Below are 15414 nucleotides of genomic sequence, written 5' to 3'. Positions count from 1 at the left end.
TCTGCCCATAAGCAAACAGGATGCACATACACATTTTAGACACCCATTTAAGGCATGCAGAGATGTTTTGTTTATGACCCATATAATATGTAGCAGTATAATTTAGCAGGAGACTTCCCCCTCTCCCCTGTTTTTCGCTTGCTTAAAATTTACACTGCTTTTTATTCACCCTCCTGCATTACTTCTCTCACTCTCAATTACCCAGTTTGCTGCTCTACCTCAAGTCAAGAGGCTTTGGATCAACATAAAACAAGATGTGACACCAAAGAACACAACTGTAAACACAAACAATACAATATATTACTACAAATACAAAAGAACAAGGCACAACTGACGGGCAAGACAGCAGCACCAATGCAGTTCACAGTACTGAATGTGTGTGCAGCGTAAGAAAAATGTGCAAATTTATGGAATATATTATGACTAGGGGCTAGCACAGTATTCCCTCTCTTTTCCAATATTTCTCATTCCTTCACTTTCTCATTTGTCTTCTTATATGCGCTCCTTCTTTCCTCAAGGCTAAAGGTGTGGCAGCCAATAGATGGTTAAACTATCTAGTCTGCACCTCCACTCTCAGCCTATTTAAAGCTATGCTTTTCAAAAGCTCCAGTCATTGTAGGTTGCATCCCTCAGGCACAAGACCCCCATCTATATATCATGCATTCATCTCTCAGTTCAAGGATGCTTTATTGTTCCTGCATTACGGCTGGAGATTCCCTTTGAATTTCCAATCTACAAAGTCATTCCGCATGGTGAATGTCGGCACAGACAAAAAAGGATAGGCTCTTAATTCCTCTTAGGGCTTTGAGGTGTACTCAAAAAAAAAAAAAAAAAAGACAGACAACCACACATGCACACCAATAAACTTGCCATGGGAAGTAAAAAGTAAAAATTAGTCAATCCCTGTATCTGCTGGACAAGTTCACCAAATCTTGAGGGGAAAAATGATCTTGGGTTTGGAAAAGCTGAAAATTTCTCCTGACGCTGTCACCCCCAGTACCAGCTCAGAGGAAGTCTGTTTACTTCCTGTTTTTACGCATTGTACTAAATGCATAACTTTTTAACAGCATAAATCGCTGGTGAAATCACTTTTTGAGCAGAGATAAATGTAAATAAAGGGTATATATATATATATATATATATATATATATATTACAATTTTTACAATCACTGTTTATTCTATTTTTAGCAATAAATGAAGAAACACGTGGACTGCAAAGCTAATCTACTGGCATGCTCTCCTTTTGCCTTGTAATCATAGAAAATATGAAGAAAGCTGCTCTTAAAGCAACTGACTGGCCGACTGGTTTAATGAAGCAACAGACAAAACAGAATTTAATTTACTGTTTGGAACAGTCAATAATGAGGTAACCCACTGAGTCATGTCCCAAGTCAATACAGTCAAGTAATGATTCGAATCTTGTGTCAAATTAAGTCTCAAGTCAACATAGGCAAGCCTCATATCAAGTCCAAAGCTTAACTCATTTTAAACAATAATAAAATTATTTTGGTGATTTTGCTAGCACCACCCAGTGTAAACTATTAAAACCAACCACAAGTGTAGATGACAACCAGAAACCTAAACATATGAAAACCTGCTGAAGATTGCAAGAACATATGCACAAAGTGAAACTGCAACTTCCTAAATCTCTGACTACTCTTAAAATCAGTGCAGCGGTATCAAATGAGTGCAGAGTGTCAAAGCTGCCTCACTTATTGTGAAAAGGAAAACTGGAACAGGGAAAGATACTGCAGCTTTTTTAAATGTATATGAAAACTTCAGTTTTAAAACATGTAATTACATGTAACTGTGAAGTAACTATCAAACCACACATGTATAAAGTGAATTGTATTTTATTCTACACAGACCACAGGGCTTTCCTATTTAGCACATTTGAGTGTGAAATGTGGTGGTGACAAGACAAAGGCAAATTGCAGTACTTTGCTATAGGTCACTCAGCCTCACAATGCAAAGTGCTGTTCCACGTTTCTCTCATTTTCATAATGTTTCGATAACACCAAGCTTTCTGTACAGGCCCCACACTCTTCTTTATTAAAGCTCAGGTTTATGCTTTTCAAGTCTGTGTCCATTAGAGCTTCAAGAAATGCTTCTCAGAAATCTTTTTTTTTTTTTTTTTTTTTTTTTTTTTTTTAAGGGTAAGAGTGTTCCATGAATTTTCCTTTTCAGGCTGCTGGGGACTAGTGCCTCTCTATCCTTCACGCTTCCTCACTCATGATTCCCTTTTGATCGCATCAGCCATATTCCCTCTGCTCTGTTCTCCATTCACTTGCTCACTGCTTTCTCTGGTTTTACATTTTCTCAATTATCAAATATTAAAGCCATATATATTATCATGATATATTATGTTTTAGGGGTTAGCATAGCACACGGAGGCTCTCAGACATGCTGACGTACGCACCTCTCTGTGGAGCTGTGCATCAGGTGAATGTTGGTTGGTTGGCTGGTAGCTATATTATGTTTTGTATGTTACCCTGCCCCCATTCAATTGTACACACTGATGTCACTTAAAAGTATGATTGCTGACATCTATACAAATGCCTGCATATGATATAGATGTGACATGTGATAATTTAGACATTCCTATTCTGGACACTGACAGATATTTCATCTGTGCTTTTTCGAGGGGCTTTTTGATCAGCTGGAATCCTGTGTTGTTTGTTGTAGTTTGTCAGAATGAGGAAAGAGTTTCCAAAACCCTTCAAACTCAGAGGCTGAATTTGATGCCACTTCCTTTCTGACCCCAGGACCACAAAGCGTCAACCAGGGAGGTTATATCACAAAGGTGTACAATGTGAGTGAGAGAGAGAGAAAGAGAGAGAGAGAGATTCTCTCGTTTTCTCACCTCTCATTCTCTGCACACTCACTGTAAACACACCCTCTCCATCTCTCACACTAAGGATACATCTAGACTTTCTCACACACACACACACACTCTCCGCATTCACTCTGTTCACCATCTCACCTGTTCCGTCAGGTGTGGAGCGGACATATGTGGGCAGCATTTTGACAGAAGCTGATTGGTGGGTATCTCTTGACAGTCCTCTGCCCATCTCCCTCTCCATCCTCCTCTTGACGTCCAACAGCTGGTCCCGGCTCAGCCGCAGCGTGTCCAGGACATGCTGGCGCTCAGCTTGCTGCTCAGCCAAGCGGAAGGCCACCGCTGTTACCATGGCAGCACCTTTCCCACTGCCGTCCTCAGAACGCAAGAACCTCACATCACAGTCCGGAACCAAGCGTCGCACCATCTTATGCAGCCGCCGAGCAAACCTGAACAGAGAGTGAGAGATTGTTAGGAAAAAGAAAGAAAAATAAAAAACAGTATTTATGGAGAGGAGAATGAAAGTAGAAAAGAGAGGGAGAGAATGCTCAACTCATCTTTATTTAAAGAGCACTTTGTACATAATGTTGTTGTTTGTTAAAGATGAGTTTGAGTCAAAAAAAAAACAATAAAGAGAAATAAATAAACAAAACTAGTAAAACAAAGCAAAAGTCTGATGCTGGGTTGAAAGCCAAGGATTAAAAAAAAAAGGGGTTTTAAAATAAGTTTTAAAAATGGATAGTGAGGAAGCCTGCCTCATATATAATAGTAGGCTATTCCACAATTTCGGCTCAGCAATTGAAAAGGCTCTATCCCCTCTGAGCTTACGTTTCGACCTTGGCACCCCCAGGAGCAGCTGATCAGCTGACCTGAGACACCGAGCAGAGATGCAAGTATGTAGCTGCTCAGCGAGGTAAGGTGGGGTGAGTCCATTTAAAGTCATCCTTTTGCCAAAGGTGCAAATGTTGTTTCAAGCTTTTGTATGAAGATTAAACAAACAAGGGGTTTACTCTTTGAATACTGGACACATTGAAGACTATAATGAAACTCCACACATCTGCTGTAAAATAATTATCAGTTAAAGAAGTAGATAATGCCATGTCTAGCTCTGAACACTGGGGTTTATAAACAATCATCATTCCTCCTTCATAAATAAAGATTAACTACAATGAGGTCTTATTTATTTCTTGAGAATGACTTAAAAAAAAGAGGTTTCTAAGCATTGCTCCAACTAACAAGAGACATCAAGTTCAATCCTGGGTCAAGACCTAGTCATTCCACACCAAGAAAGCATAACTGGTCCAGACCTCACTGTGGTTAATGAGAGATGCCAACATTGCCATGTCTTGAATGCTAAAAAAAAACTTGCATATATTATTCTCCTCTAAGCATGTTAAGACATCCAGTAATATTTTGTTTTCACCAGATCGGGAAAAAACATGTCATAGTAGAAGCATGTGCTTACACTCACCCTCTCAGCTTTGAGGCATTGTAATTCTTCTGACCAACAGCAGATGCTCATTAGCCAGTGAATTTTGCGGCTGGTGGTAGCCTAGTAATGACGGCCTGTTTTCCTGAGCTGTCACAACACTAAGGCAGCTCTCTACAATGCTGAACTATATAATGTCATATAATAAAATTGTAGATAACTTTGAGATTTCCTCATCTAGCGTACATAATATCATTAAACGTTTCAGAGAATCTAGAGAATATCTATATGCAAGGGACAAGATCCAAAATCATTTATTGGCTACCTGTGATATTCAGGTACTCAGATGGAAATGCATAGAAAAAATCACTGAATGGGTTAAAAAGTTAAAAAGATCAAATTCAAAAATGCATGTCCACTACCTTCTCCAAGTCCAAGCTCATTTAAGATGAACTGAGGCAAAGTGGTAAAGTGTCTTGTGGTTCTCAAAAAGACCACCTTGTTATAAGTGCACAGTAAAGAAAGACAGCATGTGGCTGTGATGGCCTATGGTCCACACTGATCACTGAACAAATTATAAACAGCTATATTTCATAGATTTGTTTATTTGTACAGATTTTTAGCCCATAACGCTGATTAGGAGAAGAATTCAGCCCAGGTTTTTCCTGTAATCTTTCATTAGAGCCCTGGACCTTGCTTCGTATTTCCAATTACAACCATCAGTTCTCGTAACGCTGTTTCTGTCTGCTGATTGGCTCAGTGTTGTGCTTTGAGATCATCACTGCACAATGGCTCCTAATGAGCTGATGAGCAGCTGCAGAGAAATGGCTGCACATGCCCTGGTCACTGCAGTTCCTCCTTGTATTATTTTGAGTAGGGATGGACAGTTTTTGTGAAAGAAAGAAAGAAAAGAAAGCATGATAGAAAAAGAAAGAAAGGGAAAGATAGAAAGATAAAGATAGAAAAAAATAAAAAAGAAAGGAAACAAAAGAAAGAAAGAAGAAAAGAAAAGAGATAGAAAGTGATAGAAAGAAAGTGAAGGAAAGAAAAAGAAAGAAAAAAGAAATAGATCAAGAAAGAGAAAGAAAGGGAAAGAATGACAGAAAAATTAAGAAAGGGAAAGATAGAAAAAAAGAAATAAAAAAAGAAAAGGGAACAATAGAACGATAAAGAAAGAAAAAAGACAGGGAAAGAGATAGAAAGAGAAAGAAAAAAGAAAGAAAGATGGGGAAATGTATGAAGAAAAAGAAAGAAAGAGCAGAGGATGCTATTAAATGGAGGAATATGAACAGTAATTAAAGAGCTAGAGAGCTGTTGTCATCATTTAAAATATGTTTACCTTCTCCTGTAAAAGCTACTACCTTGGAGATACCAGCTATTGTTTAGACAGGGATAATATATAGACTGTACTGTACAAACTTAATACAGTATAAAATACAATAAAGAACTCACTTATACATTATTCTATCTAATTAACTAGTAAACTTTAGTATGTACATATTATACTCAATATATTTAAATTAAATATGGAATAACATTAAATTAACCTTACAGTTAAAACCACACTGATTTAATATGAAATAAATGTGCTTGTTATAAAAGTCACTTTCTTTTTTTGTTTTAAATCATGACATTAACTGTCTCTACAGTATTTACTCTTTCATTTTTTATCATATCTGTAATTTCTGTAAAGCACTTTGAGCTGCATGTGTAAAATGTGCTATGCAAATAAAGATTAATAAAAAGGAAGTCCACTATATTATTGGGCATTGGGTCAGACTCACTGTGGGTGGTTTTTGTAGACAGAGCCGTCTACTCCAATGGTGGTTCGCAGTCTTTCCGCTGCCTTGTTGTCTCGGATCTGTCGCAGGACGGCAGCTAGCGAGGCTGCACACAGGTGAGCGGCACGAGTGGACACTATCTGACAGACACGCTGGACCACCACACAGTCTTGAGGAGAGGGATCTAGCCCCAGGCCTCGCAAGACCTGCTCTGCATACACTAGACCCTCCTTATCCCTGCAAAACACAAACACACACTTCAGAGAGGAGCCCATTTTAACCACATTAAACAGCTTTATTCTGAGAATATGCACCTCATGTGGTGAACAGTGGAGAACTGTCATTAAAACAATGATTATTCTCCCTACTCACTAGTCCATTCATTACTCACTTTAATGCACTACAGAACAAAATTCAAATTCAAAGAGTAGTGAACGATTTTCAAAAAGAACTGATTTTTTTTTTAAACCAAACATTGCCGTGTATTTTTTGTATCCTACATCCTCTAGGGTACAAGTCATAGATGGTAGCTCATCTGTTGCTACAAAGTTTGTGCTGATCGTCCTCTAATCTTTCATCAGTGGACACAAGACTCTGCCCACAGGATGCTGTTGGCTGGATGTTTTTTGGTTGGTGGACTACTTTCAATCCACTAGTGACACTGAGGGCTATAAAAACTGTGTCTGATCCACTCATACCAGCACAACACACACTAAAGCACCACCACATCAGTGTCATTGGCGCACTGAGAATGATCTACCACCAAAATCATACCTGCTCCTTGGTGGTCCTGTGAGGGTCCTGACCATTGAAGACCAGGGTGAAAGAAAGAGGACAAACAATGTATACATAGCAACAGATGGACTCCAGCCTGTAATTGTAGAACTACAAAGTGCTCCTGTACATTCATTATCTGTGACCGCTTATCCAGTTCAGGGTCCCGGTGGGTCAAGAGCGAGCTCCTGTACATATTAAAGAGATTTTAAAAGTCCACTTTGCAAGTTGATTTGTATGTATGAATTTAAAAGAATCTGAACATCATCTTAAACTTTTTACAGTGCTGTTTTAGAGGAGTATAAAAACGTGAATTTAAAAACATTTTTTAAACCATTTTTTAAAAATTCCTAATACCTACATATAAAGTGCTGAGTGAACTTTTAAAATCTTTAACAATATTTACATACCACATTTTTTCCCATAATATGAGCTGTTTTCTGCCCCTTTAACAGCATCTTTAAATAGCAGTGTTAGTCCTCCAGAGTTTATCCTTCTACCTCAGTTAACACATTCGATTCAGCTCAACAGCTAATTAAGAAACACTAAGTGTTAGAAGAGAAAAAAAACAGCTTTCTCAGTAGCACTGCACAGCTTGACAGTACTGCTGTAATATTTTAGACTCTTAGAACGCTCTTTATTTACTTTCTAAACTGGTGAAACTTAGAAACAGAGGCATGAACTCACTGCTTGTCAAAGTGTGCTACAAAGTGAAGATGGGTTCCGTACACCGGCACCAATTAAAGAGTATAAGACAAAGATGTCTTTGGCCAAATTATTCTAAATATATTTTCCACATCATTGATAATAATTACCAGCATTTGCCCCAAATAAGTTTTGAAAAACCTGATAAGAATAGGAGTTCAAGCCAGAAATAGGACATAAACATTCACATCTAGTGGAACATGTGCTTTAACTGGATACTGATACAGTAAAAAACAAAGTCAACAAAATCAGGAATAATCAATTGCAGGAGAGGACAATGTCCTTTTTGTAAAACTTTCTTCTTCCCAGAATATTTTTTCAAATGAACAGGCATATTTACTCAATTCAATACCAAAATTTTATGTCAAAAATAACTTAAATCACTCCCACTACAGCACAGCCTAGTGGACAAAGAAAAATAAATAAATAAAACTATTTGATTCGGTAATATTTATTATACGCTATTATCACCCAACCATTACGAGATATTTACGTGCCATCTTAATGCAATACATCTTCACAAATGCTGTTATTGAGTGTATTTTTGTACATGATGAATTTAAGATCTATTTTAACATAATACGTATCGTTACTTATGAAATATTTACTACAAAATACATCAAAACTAAATCAAAAAAGAAAACAAAACTGGCCTTCTCTGATTCTATTTGAGATTCCTGAACACTCCACGTTTTCATAAGACTCTAGAACATAAACAGCAGCAGCAACAGCATCAGCAGTCGGTTCTATAATGCTACTGTATTTGGGATTGCTGAGAAACACGGATGTATGCGTTAGTGGAAAATCAGTGGAGTTCGCTGGGTAATGCTACGACAACAACATGCCACCCCTGAATGCCAGCAAAATATCAATCAAAGCAATCATGGTTACAGCCACTAAACACCGTGGGGGGGGTGCCACATGCTGTCTGCCACAGCTGAGCAGACTGTCAACATCTAGCCTTAAAAGGTCTTGTCTTCTTTAAAAGAGTCATGCCACTTCCTGCAGTGTGTGATCAGATGGCTTCTCAAAAAACACATTTATCACACTGAAAGGCAAAAAAACAAAAAAGTTGAAGAGGACGAAGAAGAGGATGACAAAGAAGACAGCTGTAGAGACCTTGCTGCAGGTATTGAATGCACAACATCGAAAGCAGCTCCTAATGATCTGAGTGGACGTGCGACAACTGGCATGCATGAACAAGCAGGAACATCATTTTTAATGATGGTTATTACTCCACATGCACACTGACCTCTCTTAGGGTAAGATACATTGTGTGCAAGACCTCAGCAATGACGCAAATCAAGCCACACTTGTACCTTCTTTGAATACATCCTATGTGACACACACAGTATTGAAGGGCACTTACTTTTGATTCTCTATGGCAGAGACATAGCTGGTGTTGAAGTGTCCAGTGACTAGAAGATCTGGCGTTGTGTGGCCTTGAAACACCAGCCCCTCTCTGGCCATCTTCACCAGGATGATCCGCACTAGCTCTCCCATATACATCCCACTGATCATCTTCTCAAAACTACAGGAGCACACAAGCAAAATTTGTGAAGTTTTAGTAGAACATTTAATAAAATTATTGTGTGTAGAGTGGAACATCCTAGAGCAACTGCACATGAGCAAGTTCACTATGGCCAGTGCTAAATGACTGTGATCCATGTGTAGTATAAAGCCTTCCGAGAAGAATATAAGCAGGATCCAAATATTTAGTTGTATAGTGAAGGTAATTACAGACAATGCATCCAACTTCTGTGACTGACAGTTAAAATAGTAAAAATAAAACATTGTAGATGTAATCGAAATGCTAAAAGCATACCAAAAAGAATGGGAGCTGTTTAAAAAAAAAAAAAATGCTGTCTCTGTGTGCGTGTGTGCCACAAAAAAAATAATAATAATAAAATAAAAACCCTCCAGTGTGTGTGTTTGTGTATGTGTTGCTGATGACACAAAAGGGAATTGATTGGACACCCCTCCTTCTCTCCAGGTCCTCTAATGACAAAATTAATCAAAAACGAAATCAAACAAACAGCATAAGGAAAATGAATACATAAATATTCATTCATATTTATTGCACTAGATGATGAGGACAGATTATAAAGTCACTACTGGAATACTAAGAACTAGTCGTACTGTAATTTGGCAGGAATAATGGTGTTTAATATCTATTCTACCATTTACTAAATGACAAGTAGTTTTGACCATTGTAGTACTGCCTGGACAGAGAGCAAATTGAACCTGTGTCCAGTTCAAAAACTGAGAGGGGGGTGGTTTTAAATGGTCATGTAGCAATTAAACACAGCAAAAAAAAAAAACCTGATTTCAATCTACAACAGTAACTACTTCTGAAGAGGTGATGAAGGGGGAAAAGGTAACGTAGCCCTTCAATTCACAGTTCATAACCCTGAAAAAAAACTTTGTTAATTTAGTGCCATTCATTCATTCCCTTCACAAATGAATTGTGGTTTCTGTCAAAAATAGAATCAAAGTTAAACATGCAGTCACAAAAGAACAAAAGGGTTTCTGGGGGATTTTCTGATCCAGACAGAAATTTTTATAACTCACTTTAAAGCAGGGCAGCTGTAAGGATTTTTCACTGTACTGTTTCACTTCTGTGCTTTCCTGTTTTCATCTCATCATGTTTGTACTGAGTGTCCCACCCATTTCCTTAGTGAAATATCAGACAGTCATATTACTGACATCACAGGTGGTGTATATATATATATATATATATATCCTGTGACTGGAGTCTGGTTTTGTCCTTCATACATTGTAGTGTAAAGTCACTTTGCATCGCCTTCCCTAACGCAATACCACTGCCTTCTATGACCCAGGTGGACTTTTAGCACTGGGCATGGTGACGTTGTTCATGTGCAACAGCTCCAGAGCATTTTTGGGTAAAGTAAAAGTACTTAAATTCAGAGTTGGGCAGCACAGCGGCAGCAGGTAGTGTCACTGTTACACAGCTCCAGGGACCTGGAGGTTGCGTGTTCAAGTCCCGCTCCGGGTGACAGTCTTTGAGGAGTTCGGTGTGTTCTTCCCGTGTCCGTGTGGGTTTCCTCCGGGTGCTCCGGTTTCCTCCAATAGTCCAAAAACACACATTGGTAGGTGGATTGGTGACTCGAAAGTGTCCATAGATGTGACTGTGTGTGTTGCCCTGTGAAGGACTGGCGCCCTCTCCAGGGTGTATTCCTGCCTTGCACCCAATGATTCCAGGTAGGCTCTGGACCCACCCCGACCCTGAACTGTATAAATGGTTAAAGATAATATATATATAAATGAATGAATGAATGAATAAAGTTGCTGTTGGTCTACAGCCTACCCAGGATCACTGGACACAATGGAGGAATCTCACACACTCACATTCAGTAACACACATACATGTGGACACTTTTTCACAGCCATTTCACCTACCAACGTGTGTTTTTAGATTGTGGGTGGAACCTAGATAAAACCCACACAGGAGGGACACCCACCAATCTCCTCACAATCAGTGAGCCAAGACAAGGCTGCAACCACAACCTCACCTGATTTTGTGTGGCAACCACACTACCTATACATTTCTCTACCTGTACATATGTGCATTTCCACTACTTCATACTAACTGTTTTGGTACCGTTGAATGTCTGTGCCTTAAACTCCATAAATATAAATTGTTACTTAACATTTAGTACTCTATAATTAACACAATGGTATTAAATAAAGCAGTACATCACTTCAAGTTTAGTGATGCACGATATAATCGGCTGCCGATATGTGTACATTTTTAGTTATTTTTATAGGTCTGCTATTGGAATTTTAGCCGATATTACAACCAATAACTTGAATATGCACTGACGCCTCTCTGCCGTGTGGACGTTTTTTACAGTTTCTGCAAATAACAGTTTCTGGGATTCAATTTCTCTGTGGTGAAAAGCAATTTAAAATATCAGCAACACTCAGTACACACACACACACAGATAGTGGTGTAAATACATATACAGCAGGTTAAATGACAGAAAGATACTCTCAGCCACCACAGTCCAGAAGCCCTTCTTATATAAAACACATGAACATGGATATAGTCATTCAGCATCTGAATTTATTGATGATAAACGATTACAAACTCTGGCTCAAATACACTCTCTCTCTCGCTCACTTGGAACTGATTTATGTTGCTCTCTCCCTCACTCTTCAAAAGTAACCCAGTGCTGCACTAATTAGTGCACCTCTAGAAACCATTCATAAGGAACCCGCAGAAAATATTTGATTAAAAATATAAATAAACTATAACTAATATATTTAAAAGATAAAATTTAAAACTACAGAAATGTAAAAATGCTGAAGAAATGGATTGTCCTATGACAACATATGATAATTTTTTTTTTTTTCCTTTAATCCAATGTGAATTTGCTTTCATTTCAAAAAGATGATATTATCAGTTATTAATATCGTTATCGGCTACTTCAAGGTGCTAATTATCGGTTATTATATGAGACCAAAAAATTCAGTATCAGTGCATCCCTACCCAAGATCACTTTGCCTGATGCCAAGTGTAAATGAAGCAATTTTGGGGTGTGTTCAATCACCTTTGTGAATGAGAACTTATCATCCAACATTAGTACCTGACCTGGCAAATACACTTAAAAAAATGTATGAGATGTACACATTGTCCAGCACTAATGGAATGGTGGCCTATATTCAATAAAACTTTGCAAATGACATTCTGACCAGACGGAAAACACAGGAGTGGTTTGGTGATTCTCTAATGGTAATAGAGGTTTCAGTAGTGTTGCCAATGCCATGTAAGTATCTGTATGTCACTTACAGCTGTTTTCCTGGGTTCAGTGAGCCGGCATCAATCTCGCGGTCGAAATCTGTGCGAAGGTCATCGAGGGTGCCATCATCTCCAAACGCTCCCCACTCCATATTCACACACATCCGCCCCTCATCCCCCTCCACCAGCTCCATATTCCGCATCTCCTCCATGTAGCAGGCATTGGTTCCTGTACCTGCAGAAACACAGAAAACCTCAGCTGATTTTTATTGGATGTAATGTCACTTCTGCTATGGATCATTAAAAATACAGAAAAGGTGAGGGAAAAGGGGGAAATGGTAGAGAGATAGTACAGAGAGAGAGAGAGAGGAAAAAATAGAATGCAAATTAGATTTGCAAGTCTCAGAGATGACTAACCTACTATAAGGCCAATCTCACAGTGATGATCATCATAACCACAGGTCATCATGGTGCCAACTGTGTCATTGATTACAGCTACAATGTCAATGTCAAAGTCCTGGTAGACGAAGAAAAGCAGACAAGCAGAGTTTGGAAACTTTGATAACTACAAATCTTAACCATAAGAAATCTTAGACCAGACAATCTTGACCTCATTTTCAATCTCTCTTGATATGAGAGGGCCAGCAAAATTGCTTTGAGTTTTCTGTATTCTTACCCCTCTCTTCCTAATGGCCTTCCTTAGAAGACCTACGACATCCTTGCCCTCCACTCCACTTGACTTGAAGCCCTTGGTCCATGACACTAGAATACTCTGCAGAGAGACAAAGGCACAAACATGAAAATGGGTCAAAAGTCAGCTTCAACAATTTTTACAGGAAAGGGAAAAGCAAAGGCTCACTAAATTCTGTGCAAAGAACTCCAGATAGCCATTGCCTCCAGCCCACCGCCTCCCAAACCCAATCCCTGATCATCTCAGAGTACTTGTGCATCACTGCATGTCCTTGAAGTACTGGCCCAATTAAGCATCAGACTTTCAGAAAACTGACAAAAACCTCATAATTTATAATGAATGAATAAGACAAAAAGTACAGATCAACATTTTCCAACACCACACATTAGTTGTAAATTAAGGGACACATGGGTCCACCCTCCTCGTTTGGGAATCTCAGTAGGAAGGAATGGTACATTTCTATGCTGTTATAATTGCAAAGGCTGATTAAATAGAGACAGGGAGCTCAGGTTATTTTGTTTACCTCCCTTGAAGTTTAATATCCCCATTACAATTATTTATTTACACTATTCAACCTCAAAAAAAGAGAGAAAGGTATAACTATAATATGGCATTCTCTCAAAAGACTGCTGTAAGGCATGTGCTCCCCCTACATGAATTTCTGAAGACTTTATGAATAATAGGTTTGACAGACACACTGTCCACTACAGATTATTCAAAACCTAGGAATTTAAGATTAGCAACATCTATGCATCATTTTATAATTGGAGATAAAATTGTTTTCGTGATTGAAAATAGTGGTTCTATTCAGGGGGGACAAAATCAGACTTGTTAGTTTTATTGTAACGTGAATAAGGTCTATGGGTTTGAAATTGCAACAAATGATTACTGGGGTTTGTTAAAACTCTGCAGATTTTCTCTGATTTAATCAAACCCTGGAGTGATTGCGCTGCAAATAAGGGTTTGTTAATCAATGGTGAACGCTGCTATTAGCTCCCTGGCATGTACTAGAGATGTTTAAATGAACCAAACACTCCTTTGCTTTGATCTGTAGAAAAAGTGTTATTTCTGAAGCTGTCTTGATACAGGAATGTGGCTTTCCATGTCTTCAGGAGTCTCTGATAGAACTGATATTTTCAATTTGACAAGAAGCCTGAGGTGTGTTTTAAGGTCATTTTAAACACACATCAGTTATATTGTGAAGGATTGTTGAAAGATTTGTGCAATACATTCTAGACCATGTTCTTCTCAATTTTCACAAACTTCACATAATATAACCACAAAAAGGTCATGAATATGACCCAGACACCCAAAAAAACTACATAAATCCAAATGAGTATAACATGATCCAGAAAGCTTAATGGATGTTATCAATTATTGCTGCCAAATGGGGGTCGTAAAATCTGATCAATCACTTGGTTTGATGTCTAATCTGTCAGTGTGAATGCTAAACAAAACAAAACTAAAAAGCAACATTAGCAGCTCAAATGAATGTTAATTTTAAGCAGCACAGTGTGAACAGTTTTGTAGCTGTGGTAGCCTTCCTCTTCTACTACTGGGCTATCAGCCCCCACAGTTAATTATCTGTTTGCTTTGTGTTTTGTTATATCCCTCTCCTCACCTCATCCAGTTTGGTCTGCCGGCAGGGGAAGGAGAAAGTGAATCCTAGAGGCAGTTTCTTGTCTTTGATGCCCATTTTCTCCATGAAATTGGCCAGGCACTCAGCAATGTGGTCAAAGAGCTTGTCAACAGAAAGAGAAAATTTAGAAACAAATATTGGCTTTATCTGAACCTCCTGCAAGCCCTCAATGCCACTAGTTAACTTTCATCTTTGTGCTAGTTTCGTAATTTTGAGGAAAACATAACCTTGTACTGTATAACACTGTGGCAATTAAAAAACAAAAAACCTTTTGGCTGTGACAGGTAAAGGGAATAAATCTGTGCTAAATGTATAACAATATAACACTGAAGCAATAAAACATAACTGTTATTGAGAATAACACTGACATTCACAGGAGCAGAACCTCCACATAATGCTTCATACGTTTTCATAAAAAACACCCTTTTTCTCTGAAACTAAAGCATTATATTTTCATAGTTTTATAAGTATTTAACATAGTTTAGCAATATGCTTTGCTCTGCCAATTGTACTTTTTCTTTAACAGGGCAATCAACATTTTTTAACACCTCCCAAATGTCTCCCGAAACAAATCCTTTGTTTTTGTTCATAAAAGGTTTTAAATGGAAGCAAGTGCTTTGCTCTCTTTAGTAAAACAATTTAAAAGGCAGGCTTATTGAAAATAACTACAAAAAATAAATAAATAAATAAATAACTTTACTGTGAAAAAAATATTTTTAATTATTTCACTCAGAAATGGAAGGTTAGAGATTGGACTGTAACTGTTAAAATCCCAAGAATCGTTATTATGCTT

At 38.1% G+C, this 15414-nt stretch overlaps 1 protein-coding gene across 1 annotated transcript in view; it reads right to left on the bottom strand.

Moving 5' to 3' along the window:
* LOC136676260 (hexokinase-2-like) overlaps positions 1 to 15414 on the bottom strand; it is a 64417-nt gene that overhangs the window by 33601 nt on the left and 15402 nt on the right. Inside the window, exons 4-10 of the mRNA XM_066653118.1 lie at positions 14604 to 14723; positions 12968 to 13063; positions 12709 to 12808; positions 12343 to 12526; positions 8899 to 9060; positions 6054 to 6287; positions 2985 to 3289 (exon numbers count right to left, since the gene is read on the bottom strand). Coding sequence (XP_066509215.1) covers positions 2985 to 3289; positions 6054 to 6287; positions 8899 to 9060; positions 12343 to 12526; positions 12709 to 12808; positions 12968 to 13063; positions 14604 to 14723 — 1201 coding nt within the window. The remainder of the gene's footprint in view (positions 1 to 2984; positions 3290 to 6053; positions 6288 to 8898; positions 9061 to 12342; positions 12527 to 12708; positions 12809 to 12967; positions 13064 to 14603; positions 14724 to 15414) is intronic.

The sequence above is a fragment of the Hoplias malabaricus genome, chromosome X2, assembly GCF_029633855.1.
Source record: "Hoplias malabaricus isolate fHopMal1 chromosome X2, fHopMal1.hap1, whole genome shotgun sequence".
Classification (NCBI taxonomy): Eukaryota; Metazoa; Chordata; class Actinopteri; order Characiformes; family Erythrinidae; genus Hoplias; species Hoplias malabaricus.
This window is presented reverse-complemented; position numbering and strand designations above follow the sequence as displayed.